This window comes from Uranotaenia lowii, chromosome 3, assembly GCF_029784155.1.
Source record: "Uranotaenia lowii strain MFRU-FL chromosome 3, ASM2978415v1, whole genome shotgun sequence".
Classification (NCBI taxonomy): Eukaryota; Metazoa; Arthropoda; class Insecta; order Diptera; family Culicidae; genus Uranotaenia; species Uranotaenia lowii.
The window spans coordinates 72,685,332-72,698,315 of record NC_073693.1 but is presented as its reverse complement, the minus strand read 5'-3'; the positions used below and the strand labels follow the sequence as shown (position 1 = coordinate 72,698,315).

Here is a 12,984-nt window from a genome sequence, read left to right as displayed (position 1 = left end):
TCAACAATGTAATTTTTGAGGCGTGTAAATTTAGATCGAAAACAATGCACGCAAACGGATGACATAAACCGTCGTGTAAAAATACACAATGATGTAAATTTCAAAACATGTTACCGTTAATATTACAAATCTTTTTTAAATAATCAGTTTTTGGGTGTTGTTTATGAATAAATACGCCACATGTGTCATTTTATTTAACATATATTTCCGATACACTGCAAACTCAAAAAACATCCACCATCACTTGCAGCTGGAATTGTGGTTGTGTCCGATGATCCCCAGCAGGGCGATGTTTTGCCGATCAGCTTCAGGCATTCTTGAATCCTTCCGGAACAGCATAGTAATCGGAATCCCCTAAACATCAGAAACATTCAACATTGATTCGGCCTTTGATCCATTTATAAAACTGCAATTCCTGCAATCGAAAGAGAATTTGAAGTTCCATTTTTTTTTTTCATTTCGTCTAAAACTATAACCTACCATTTTTTAATTCAATTCTGAAAGAATTTGGTTCGGTTTTAATACAAAATTAACAGCGGAAGCGAATTTATTTTCTTTTCGCACAATAAATCACCATCTCGGATAAAAACAGAACAATTTATGCCGCGAAAAAAAGGAAAACAATGGATCTGTCGTGTTTTACATTGTTTTCGATGTAATTTTATATTGAGATATATTTTTTAGATCAGGGCGTGTAAACATACATCATACAAAATTAAGTTTATACCAACGATTCAAAAATAGATCAAAAAGAGTGTAAAATTACATCAGTTTTGAATTACACTGGTCAAAAAGTAGATCACTCGTATTTTAGATTGCATATACTTTTAGAAATTTTTTGCTGTGTGTAGTGGCTTCCTGCACTTACGGTTTGTTTTGACTTCTTTTTACATACTTTTGTGTACGATTTTCTAAGGGTGTACATTGAGCAATCCGCATACGCAAGGTTGAGTGTTTCGAAATGACCATGTTTTTGTCAAAAATAAATCGATTAAAAGTTGCGCTTTTCATCGAGTTTGAAGAGTTCGTCGACCATCATCGCCATTCTCGAGAAAAGGATTGGCCTCTGGAGCATTTCACGCATATTTTCGGGATAAATTCACATTTTTCAGCTACTATTCCTTATTTTAAGAGTTTTCCGGTAGGGTTCCGTAGTGCGGGAGTGAAATTTCGGTTGAAACAAACGGAAGTGCAGTGAAAATGTGGTGAAAAGCTTATGAATTGTTGGAGGGTAGAGAAAAAAGAAGAGCAAGAAGATTGTGTACGTGTATCTTGTGTGCAGTGAAAAGGTGTCCAAGAAGAAAGAAAAAAAAAGATTGAAATACCAGCTTAACCGGAAGTGACCCGTTTCTTGAAAAATGAGCTACTCCAGGAGCCAATATTATGAGGTAATTACAGATTCTGGCGTTTTCTTAGGGGCCAAATTCCTAATGCATCCTATTTTATTTCAGCGCTCGCGATCGAGAAGCCGGGACCGGAAATATCGCCGGGAGTATCGAGAAAACGGAGACAGGTCAGTTTATATCAACAGTATCTTAGAATGTTATGCATAGGCCAACAATGTTAAATATTTTATTTCCTTCTAGATATTCATATCCGGCACCGGAGTACGGTGCTGCCGAGAGTAGCTACGATCGGCGGAAGATTCGCTCGTCGAAGGCTCCGGTTCCCCCGGGCACGTACGCCAGCAGTGGTGGCCATCGAAGCTCCAGCAGCACCGGTGCCAGTCACTACCGCGAATCGTACCGGGAGCAGTCTTCCTCTTCCTACAAATCGGCACACTATGGTGGTGCTGAGCCGAGCAGTTCCGGCGGCGGAAAGATCGTGCTTGCCGTGTTCAATTTGAGCGTTTACACAACCGAACCGGAACTGTACGACATTTTCTCCAAGTTCGGCCCTATTAAGAAGGCCACCGTGGTGCTCGATGCTAAGGTAGAGAAAAGCGCCGTTATTCTGCGGTGATGTCATTGAATATCAGCTACTTTTATAGCGTATTTGAAAATCTGAAACTGCTGTGGTGTCCCATCATGTCTACAAAAGACAGCTTTTCGAGAAAAATATTTAGGAAAGCTGTCCATGGTTATATGGGTACAGTAAAAAAACGTAACGTTTACTGGAGAAAAAAGGAAGAAACGTGTCAAGTATTGCGTTTCTTTAAAGGCTCTACCGGACATTTACTTTCTATCAATTCGTCTTAACTGGGTGAAACTTTTTGCAACTAGTAAGTGGAAACTGTTCCAAGAAGTATTTTATGATGGTTATTTGATGGTTAATACTGGAAGTTTTCATCACAAGCTATGAGAAGAAGGCTTTTTCACAAAATGGTTGTAATGATGTGACATGCCTGATTTTTCAATCGTCTAAATTTTGATGAGAAAATTTTAAAATGAGACCCTTACAAAAAGTTTATTTTTCGATTATTGGTTAATCAGGTGTGTACGAATAAATTGTTTCCCTGCAGTGTTTTGGAAAGAAAAATCTTGTGCCAACGTACAGGTTCAACAGGATGTGCTGGTGTGGATAAAGTATCCTTTTGAAGAAAACTGATATTTGTCCTGAAGAATACACTGGTCTCAACAAGAAACCCGAAGAAGACGGATGCGTTGAAGATTCTTGTAAAATCACTAGAAGATACCGATGAAAAAAGAAGAAAAAACCCGAGCTTTGAGAAGATACTAGGAAGATTGCACGGCAGAAGATTAAGGAAACGGAAGATTCCAGTCCGAAGAAGTTCTCGCTAGAAAGAAGAATATTAAGCCGGAAATAAATTTTGAGAAGAATCCAAAAGCATGCGATAAAATCGCGAAGAGCCGTACACAATCAGAAGATTTGGTGGGATCCCTTCATTTCTTCTCGAAGAAGATAACGCATCCACAACCGGAAGAAACGGATCGGAAATGGTCAACGAAAAAAAAATGCCGATGCCAGGGTTTGGTTCACCCGTCCATCCCGTCCGTCTGCTCCTTGTAAGCATGCACTGGTCTGCCTTTGAAGGATGGCTTCTCACTATGGTAAAAGGTTGTATAAATTCCCCAAAACTTGTAAATTTGTTACAGGTAAAGTCTTGCGTATTGCATTCTGACGATGTAGGTTTTTTTTAATCTTCCAAAAAATCTACTACCAAAGACATTCACCCTCGTAACTTTTGTCCATTTGCTTCGCTGTCTGATTTAGCTCTATCCTGAAACATTATAGCTAGTTGATATTATCATGGTGACAAGTGAGCTCTCATCTCAATTTAAAAGTTGCCTGAAAGCCTTTCAATGTGCTGATGGCTGACCAAATAAAACCAAACAGTTTCAAAGTTCATATGGGAAGCAACGTATAAATGTGCATTTAAAGCAGGTGAAGTTGTTTTGCTTAATAAATACAGTTTTGTTTTTTATTTCGGTTGAAATGATCGAATTCAAAAAGTTAAAAAATTTGAACGTTCGTAGCTTTTTTTAACACGAACCACACGACCAAAAGTGAAACTTTTCTTCATCTTGAGACTCGAACAATTCACACATGTTTAACAATCTTCTTGGTTTTATACTTAATAATCTTTCTTTGAAATCTTTTTCTTAAACCGCTTATTAGAAGGGTTCTCTACTTTTGTAAGCGTTTTATAAGTAAACGAACATAAAGAGGTTTGTCCCGAAGCATCAGAGTGAGTGCAGGTAATAAAACTTTGACTAACTTGGGCTGTATAGTTCTATACTCGAATAGAACAGATTTGTAGTTAATGTTTATGACATTAGTTTTTAACACTAATCAGCCTTGTTTTTAAAGCCAAAATGTTGCATCTATACAGTACCGTAAACAATTTTATGGGCATCACTCACAGATCTTCACTTTTGAACAACTTTTTACTTCGGTGATAGCTTTCTTTAGAAATTAGAGGAACCACCCTTCTAATATCTAACAAAATTTGACGATTATTGAAAATTTGAGGCCAGAGACACAGGATTTTTAGAATTTTTTTTTTTATTTCTTTTCTGACTTAGGTCAAATTAATTGTAATTTTCTCAAAAATGGCTCAACAGTAAAATTGTCTTTTTTTACTTGCTGCGTTTACATGACTTTGCCTAGGGCCAATTATGGCCCAACTTGGCTATAAAAATGTCTTAAAATTACTAAATATTCCAGAAACGGATAGTTGTAGCGCTGAAGTGGTCTAGTGGATAGGCTGGCGCGAGTCTGGTAACCCAGGCGTACTGGGTTCGATTCCCGGTATCGGCAAGAAAAACTTTTGGGTTCGAATCCCATAAGTTGCCGACAGGTGAGATGCTTGGGGAGTAAGTAGAGGCCAGTCTCGAACCCACCTTTGTCCTTCCTCCAACTGGTATCAGGAGGGATTGGTTTGTTATCTTGAACTGCATTCTGTCCATATCCAGCCGGAATGGATATAATGAAGTGCATGATGGTCTAACGCAACGTCTCATGATCGCTTTCTATTCTACGCTGCCTACTCTAAACTTTGAAATTTCCTTCTCCAAACTATCTCTAATTTTCATTTCCAGCGTCAGCTTCCCGAGCTATTTAAACGCCACAAAAAAAAATTAAATATTCCAGAAACGGATAGTTGCTTCAACTTTTATAGAAAGTTTGAAGAAAAAATATCATCAGAGTTAAAAGTTGTGGTTGTCCAAATTTAAAGATCTGAGTGCATCACAATTTCTGTAAAATTATGAACGGTCATAAAGAACAATTTTATTTTCAAGCAATCGTTTTTCAAAGAGAAATTTCAATATTACATGCTGCATAAAATACTTTACGTCATTCTTAATACTTTTTAATTTAGAACATTCGACTGCACTTATGCTAAATCTTAGGACCTCCCACTAAAACATCGGAATTCTGTCCATCTTCGTTCTTTTGCAGACTGGACGTTCGCGTGGTTTCGGCTTCGTGTACTACGACAACGCCGAAGATGCCAAGGTGGCCATAGCACAGGGCAACGGGATCGAAATCCGCGATCGACGCATCCGGGTGGACTTTTCGGTTACACACAAACCTCATGACCCGACCCCAGGTGTCTATTACGGGAAGGTGAGCGCACCGCCGAAACGTGGCCGCGGAGGCGGACGTGGCGGTGGACGGGGAGCATCATCCCGCGGCCCAGGTCACTCGCTTGGGCCACCACCAGTTTCCGTTGGGGGCGGAATGCGTGGCGGTGCTGTTGCTAGCGCTGGTGGTGGAGGAGGTTACTATCACTGCGAGGCGTGCGAAATTGAAGCACGCGAACGGGAAAGATGGGAACGTGATGCTAGGCGCTATGAAGCCAGGTAAGTGGAAGTTTCATCTGACAACATTAAGGCAAATTCATACTATTTTTTTCTCTTTTTCATACAACAGCAATCAATACTACTATCAGGAGAAATACGTGGCACCGGAACCCCGGTCGCGGGAACGATCGGCCGTTGCACCACGTGCCCCACGGAATGATTACTACCGGAGTGGAAATGTTCGCTGACAGTGGCCCCATTTTGTGGCGCCCGCCGTTCATCATCCCGTCTATCCCGGCGGCTATGCCGTTGCATTGATGTAATTTAGATTTACAGTTAAGGTTCCTTTATCGCTGCATCCCTTTTTCATTTCTTTTTTGTTTTCCGATTGTATTGAGGCAGAAGCATTTTGAAACTGTTCCGGTAAATAATTGTATGATCTGACTTTTCAATACAATCCTTCAAAACTTTTAACGTACAGAAAATTTTCTTTTCAAATGTGTAGCACGCATAATCGCGTTGGAAAGAGAGATGAAGAAGTATAAATGAATGATTATCGAAAAAAAAAAACTATTACCCACATAACTGACCCGAAAGAACAGAAATGCGTTATAATGATTTTTCTTTCAATCAATAGTGTTATCAGATAAATTTCCATACTAACTATGAATAAACTATATATTTAACTGTAGATGCAAGAAATCCGTTCTTCGAAAGCCATTCTAGTGTGACACGGGATTGATGTCGTTATAGGTGTGTTTTCAAGTAACACAAAAGATTTGGGAAAGTTTAGAAACTCGTCGAAGAAAATCACCACATCGGACGCCCTGGAGACTGCTGGATCTGAAAATCAGATAACAAAGGAAAACATTGGAGTCTGGTACAATCAGCGTTTCTCATTCGTCACTTTGTACCGCTACGAAGTTGATAAAGTGGCAAGATCCCTAGAATCTCAGCTTCATACTTTGCACGTATGGATACTGGCCTGATAATGACGCCGTTTTTCAGTCACCACAAATTACTGATAGTGACTTCCCAGATAAAAAAGCGAAAGGAAGACTTGATGTAGACAGGAAACAAAATCTGGTGGCTTTAGTCAATCATGTACCACTGAAGTAAGGTTAAAAAAAATCGAAAACCGCAGATTAGAGATCAGAGGACGTCCGTAGAATGTTATGCGTGTATTATCCATCGTGGATTATCCACCGTTAGCAGAAAATTTGAGCAAAAGAAAACAACACAATGTAAAATTATGAAAGTTTAAAGTTGAAGTGACTTATGCCAAAGTGATTATTAATAAGGAAATCTTTCTAAAAATTTGCCTCTTTGGAAAGGACAGTTAAGAAAATATTCCTATAAAAATTGTCTTAGTCGCCAAAATATGTGCGATTTTGAATAAGCGATCTCTGAGAATATAATGTTAGAGCATTCTATATACGTTTTAATGCTCAGGATTTTTATGAACTCCTCCAGTATTTTCCTTCAGCAACACTCGCAGAATGCCATGATGCGGATCTGCAGATCAGATTACTAGGCTGAAACAAGCTTAAACTACGATTTCCCTATTTTATTTATCATCTAAGTGGGTACAAATGTAACAGTTCTAAACACAATTTCAAACATGTGCTGTGCACCACATTGCTAGTGTGGTTTCGGCTTATGGCCGTCTACGTAGAAGTTCCGCGTAGCTAGGGGTAGCTGTAGCTCCAGCCCTTCCAATTCTTTAGTTAGTTTGATCTGGCACCCTAGGCGTGAATTTTCCTTCAAAAACGGTGCCATATCCAGTAGGTCGTCCTCTTTCTCTTCGGAGGCCGGTAATCGATCCAGGTGGTCTCCTATCACATACACGTGGCAGGTTGTGCACGCAAGCGATGCCTCACAGGCTCCCTCCATCTCCACACCGTATCGGTGCGCCAAATACAACACGTTGTCGCCGATTTTCCCTCGTACCGGAAATCGTTTGCCATCTTTGTCAATATAGGTAATGTTTACGCTATAAAGAAAAAATGTTAAAAGATTTTCGTTTGGATTGTAGACCCCAAAAAACATACACTTCATCTTCACTTTTGGGATCCTGCCACTCGTATTCGCCATGTAGCCTATCTGAAATCAAACGACAATGAAGATTTCATAACAACGTCCATTCAAGGTAATCACTTACAGCGTGATAAGTGAATGTTACGAATTACTGATAGGTTTTGCCAACTTTTATAAGCGTTTCGAAACAGGAAGCCTACATTGCTAGATAGATTCATTTCGCACTGTTTTAAGGATATACAGCTTGAAATGTTGCGTATTTGACTAGTCGATATTAATATGAAATTGGGAACTATTAAAAAAAAAACCGCTGCGAAACAACACCGGACCAGCGATGGGGTTGGGGAGTGGGGAGTGATAAAAACAAAAATAAAACAGGGCAGCTCAAAAGTTTCGCTCGGTACGACACGTCCAATAAATTTTGACCATTTAGTTTTACGCGAGCTTTAACTATTATTGTTAAATCTCACGTAAAATTAAATGGTTAAAATTTTTAACTGCGATGATTGCAAACGAAGTTTAGTGAATCAAAAGAGAAGATATAGGTTCAAAAATATGGATGGTCGAATAAATGTAAAATGAAACGTTAAACTAATAGAGAATCTTTTATTCAAAAATATCACCGAACAAAAGTTAACAAAAGAAATCCTGTAAAAGGATGGTTCATTTTGAAAAAAAAAATCAATACCAAGATTTGAATCCTTTAAAAACAATAAAATAAAAGGCATTGCAATACACATTAATTTAATTGAAATTAATCAGTTAAGTTTTAATTTTTGATAATATCTAATAATCATTTAAATTAAGTTAACAATTAAATAATAAACATTTCAAAACATTTAAATCAAATTAATATTATATATATTTTTTTAAATTCATGCAATATAATGCCGTTTTCGTTTTTCTCCACTAGTTTAAATTTTCCCTGCTCTGTAGCAGTGTCATCACAAAAAAAAATCAATATGGCCTTCTTCAAAATATTCCTATAGGAACACAGACACGTGTTAAATAATTAATTATTTTTTTAAATAATTATTTATAACAATTCTGTTTCTGAGAATTATATTTAAATAGAATAGTACTGAACTGCGTTCAACAAAAATCTTTGAAGCGTCTTTGGCAGAAAATTTCTACACAAAGCGTATCGCTCAACTCTAGACCTAACGTCCGATTCATGCGTTACTTTTTTTGACATTTTCTCATTCTTTCGTGCTTCGCCTGTTTTCCCCTTTTTTCATCTTCCATGTTTACTTCTGTTCGGAACGTCACTGCGGTAGGAGGTGCCTCTTTGTGCGTTTGTGCGGATCTTTTCCGAGACTACCATCAGCAGCTTCTTGGGAGCTGGCGTTTAAAATTTTATACCGAAGATTATCGGGAGTTTTGAGAGTGGTGTACGTCGTCGCGCGTTTCCTCTGAAAGTGGTGTTTTGTGTGGTTTTATTTGTTGTAGTTGCGTATGTTTCACGAAGTGATGCAGCAGCCTGTGTCCATCAAGTCCGAACCCGACTGGAATGATCTGCTGCTTCCGCCGGAACCTGACACTCGTCAATATGCCCTCCAGCAGCAGGCAATGCATTACAGTCAACAGCTGCATCATCAGCAGCAACAGCAACATCATCCGCAGCTTCCGACGCACCCTCAGCAATTGCAACAAGCTCAGCAGCAGCAATTGAGAAATGGTAATCCCGTGGCCCATCCCGGAACTCCAGGAACACCAGTTTCGCACCCTGGGGGAGTTCCACAGCAATCGCAACAGCAGCAGCAACAACAGCAACCTCAACAACAACAACAACAGCAGCAGCAACCCCAGCAATTGTCCAATGATCCCGTGGACAACGAACCGCTGGACATTATCGAGAATGTCGATTCTGACGATAATGATTTTGCTGAGGCCGAATCGCTTACGCTTCAACAGTACAAGGTAGGTCCGCTCAAAGATCACAATGTCTAAATTGGGTTCATTAACCCACTCCCACAAAAATGGCCTCCATGTTTGTCAACCCACTTCTCCCTTCCGTATAGTATCCGATGGTTGGTCATTTCAAATTTCCCGTTGCAAAGAATTTTTCAAAATCCATATTTTTCCAAAATCGAAATCCTCCATTCTGTCATAAAAATTAATTATCCTTACCCGAACGAGCATGTACGCATGCTCTCGAAATTTGGAGTCTTTTCTTAAGGTTTATGGAAATAAATTGTCGGCGTCGCGGTAGCACACATACACACTCAACCACCCTCGCGCGTACACATTGGTGTCGTGATTCGTGAGCGTGTGAGGCGGTTGGACGTACGGATGAACACACTCCACCCAACCCAAAAACAACCCATTCGCCTCATCATGGTTCTAGCCATAGCATAGCATAGCAGCAGCACCACACAGGCGTCGCGCAATTCAACACGCTTGTCTGTCTCCGCTTCGTGTCTGCTTGACGGATGAAGCTGACTGAATTGGTGAGGGTGGAAAGAGTTTTTATTTACATTGTACCGCATCCTACACTGTTCCCTCCGGACAGGCCCTTCGCCCTTCTTGAGCCCATTCGTCACCGGATCCTTTCTTGGTTGGAAGCAATCGTATCTTCTACTGGATCAAAATCTTCTATCTTGCTCAAAGATATTTGATAGTAGGACTAATTTCATTATCAAGTTGTTATAATAACTCATGTCTTAAGATATAGCTATGTTACATGAGTTTGGAATTGACTATAATTCTTTTTTAAACATTTATTACCATTTGCTCTTGATGAACAAAGTATTTTTTTTTTAATTTGATTCTACATGCATTAAGCAGCTCAAAATCTGGAAATGTACAGTGAAAAAAATGCTCAATAAATTCAAACTCAACACTATAAGCAACTCAACAAAAATTATTTGGATAAATTCGGCCCAATGAACTTCAAGTTACAGCTATTTTAGTTTGGAGGGTCGACCTTTTTTTTCGATCATGGGCTTTTAACTGTTAAGGAATATCTCCAGGAAAAAAAAAATATTTTGAAGATTTTTTTCTTGTGGATGAAAACCCAACTTGTTTGCATTTGCTTGGTATTTTTATATTAAAGAAATGATTCCCTGAGAATTTTTATTTTAATCTAATACAAATGCATAAGTACACTAAAATTTTCTTAACACTGGCAACTTGCAAAAACGCAACATTATAAAACCTTTTTTTCAAAATGTCTAAACACGAAGAATTGCGTGAAAAACTATTCGTAGAGTTCTTGAAATCTCTAGTCTTTGTGGAGGAAAATATCAGTAAAAAAAAGATTCAGCTTATAATTTTAAGATTAGCTAGATACATAAGAATACATCAGCAAAAACACTGTACATTTAATATGAACGACTCCTTTTGTCGATCCCTTGCACAAAATTTAATACCTGAAATCAATTGCTCGTCCATAAAAACTCCTGTGGGCCAATTTCCATTCCGATCCAATGCATGATCACGTCAATATAGCAAAAAAAAAACCGCGAACCTGATTTCGATTGTCCATTTCTTGAAACTCCAGTGTGCCAATTTTCATTCCAATTCTTTGCAAAATAGCGTCAATACAGCAAAAACAATATGGACGACACCTTTTGTTGATCCCTAACACAAAATTTAATATTTGAAATCCATTGCTCGTCCCTAAAAACCCCCGTGAGCCAATTTTCACTCCAATCCAATACATAATCACGGAGAAAAAAGTATAGTACTTTCAACAATAATCCACTTATATTCAATCTATTTATATAAGTCTGTTCTCCATGACTTATATTCAATCATATATCTGATTGCTTCTCGGCCAACTATAATTATCAAAATTTCAACAATATATATAATAGACAATCCGACTGATTTCGTACATTCAACAATGTATATAATACATTCAACTATAGTGGTATGATTAATTTTGTGCATTCAACTAGAAATATAATAGATTCACGGTTGATGTCATACATTCAACAATACTTATAGTAGAATCAACTATAATTATATTGATTTAATATCATATTTATAGATAGATTCAACTATAATAATATAATTGACTAGCTGATCCCATATGAACTGCGTTTCGTTTTCAACTTAGAATATGTTATGAACAGTTTGAATGAGTGTCTTTTGCTAAGCATTTTCCAGATGCATTACCGAATGCATTGTTAAGCAATTATTGCAAAAATGTTGAACACGTATATGATTTTTTGTCTCGATGCGATACAGACTCTAATAATTATTGCAAATAAAAATTTAACAGTTAAATTGGAATACCACCTTTTTGCTGTTTGATACAAATATTGAAATCAGAAAACAATTGACTGTCCCAACTCTCGTGTATAAATTTTTACTCGATCGTTGCATAAAAATAGAATTATTGTCAAAAAAATTTAACCCCTTCCAGTCGCCTCTTTTACAAACTCTGATATCTGAAATTGATTTCCCTTCCCTCAAAACTCCACTGTGCAAATTTTCAAACCAATCCATTGCATAATAACGTCAATATCGCAAAAAAAGGAATAGTTAATATGGACGATCCTTTTGGCCGATCCCTGACCCAAAATTGGATAATTGGAATCAATTGGTCGTCCCTAATAACTCATATGTGCAAATTTTCATCTCAATCCGATGTGTATCACGTTAATATCACGAAAATACTGAAAAGTTAATAGGGACGACCCCTTTTACCGGCACCTTAAACTGAATTTGATACCTGAAATCGATTGCACGTCGTTCAAAACTCTCGTGTACCAATTTTCTTCTGAATCCGATGTATAGTAACGTCAATATCGTACAAAAGGGAACAGTTAATATGAACGACCCTTTTAGGTGGCCCCTTACACCAAATTTGATATCGGCAATCGATTGCCCGTCCTTTAAAATATCCGACCAGAAATTCTCAATCCGATGCATAATACCGTTAATATCACAAAAATATTTAAAAGTTAATATTGACGACCCCTTTTGCAAACCCCTGACCCTTAATTCAATAGCTGAAATCTCCATCTCTCAAAACCCTCATGTGCAAATTTTCATTACAATCCGACAAAAATTGACGTCAATATCGTGAAAACAATATTTGTCTTGTATGGACGACCCCATTGGATGACCCCTTACACAAAATTTGATACCTGAAATCGATTGCTCGTCTTTCAAAACCCCCATGTGCAAATTTTCATCACAATCCAACGAAAAATATCGTCAATATCGTGAAAACAATGTTTGTCTTGTATGGATGACCCCCTACAGGAGAGGTCATCCGAAAATCTGAAAACATTGTTCATCATTCCTGGTCCTAATGAGCATCCATGCCAAATTTCAGCTCTCTAGCTCTTAAGATGGCTGAGTCTATAGAAGATAAATAAACAAACAAACATACAGAAATTGTTTATATATATATATAGAGATTGAATTGTAAATATGACAGATTTTACTATAAAAATATGATTGATAAAATTAGAAATATGATAGATTCAATTTTATTTTTATGATTGATTCACTGAGGTCAACTATAAATATTCTAAATTTAAATTCTGTTTATATTGGAAGTTCTCATATCTGAAGATGTTTTTTTTTCGGAATAATTTATGGCTTTCCTAATTCCAGGAAAAGTCGGCCTACTACACGACCGCTGTCAGGAACTGCTGGCTGAGCCCTAAAAATAGCGATACGATCGCTACAGGGAACACGTACTGGTCCCACGCTTACGATTTTTTTCACACAATCTATCATAACAATATAGTTTAATTTACTATATTTATAGTTCAATACC

At 37.8% G+C, this 12,984-nt stretch overlaps 3 protein-coding genes across 3 annotated transcripts in view; 2 read left to right on the top strand and 1 right to left on the bottom strand.

Moving 5' to 3' along the window:
• The first annotated feature begins 1,005 nt into the window (after positions 1–1,005).
• Positions 1,006–5,898, top strand: LOC129757369 (transformer-2 protein homolog alpha-like). Its single transcript, XM_055754573.1, has 5 exons — positions 1,006–1,388; positions 1,452–1,513; positions 1,587–1,932; positions 4,864–5,267; positions 5,338–5,898. Exons 1-5 carry the CDS (start codon positions 1,359–1,361, stop codon positions 5,453–5,455), a joined length of 960 nt encoding a protein of 319 aa, XP_055610548.1. The 5' UTR covers positions 1,006–1,358; the 3' UTR covers positions 5,456–5,898.
• An 855-nt stretch (positions 5,899–6,753) lies between these two features.
• Positions 6,754–7,592, bottom strand: LOC129757370 (adrenodoxin-like protein 1, mitochondrial). Its single transcript, XM_055754574.1, has 3 exons — positions 7,369–7,592; positions 7,259–7,310; positions 6,754–7,200 (listed from the first exon to the last, which is right to left on the bottom strand). The coding sequence occupies exons 1-3, from the start codon at positions 7,460–7,462 to the stop codon at positions 6,849–6,851; spliced, it is 498 nt and encodes a 165-aa protein (XP_055610549.1). The 5' UTR covers positions 7,463–7,592; the 3' UTR covers positions 6,754–6,848.
• A 915-nt stretch (positions 7,593–8,507) lies between these two features.
• LOC129757368 (forkhead box protein O-like) overlaps positions 8,508–12,984 on the top strand; it is a 58,765-nt gene continuing 54,288 nt past the window's right edge. The window contains exon 1 of the mRNA XM_055754572.1: positions 8,508–9,164. Coding sequence (XP_055610547.1) covers positions 8,700–9,164 — 465 coding nt within the window. The 5' untranslated portion in view covers positions 8,508–8,699. The remainder of the gene's footprint in view (positions 9,165–12,984) is intronic.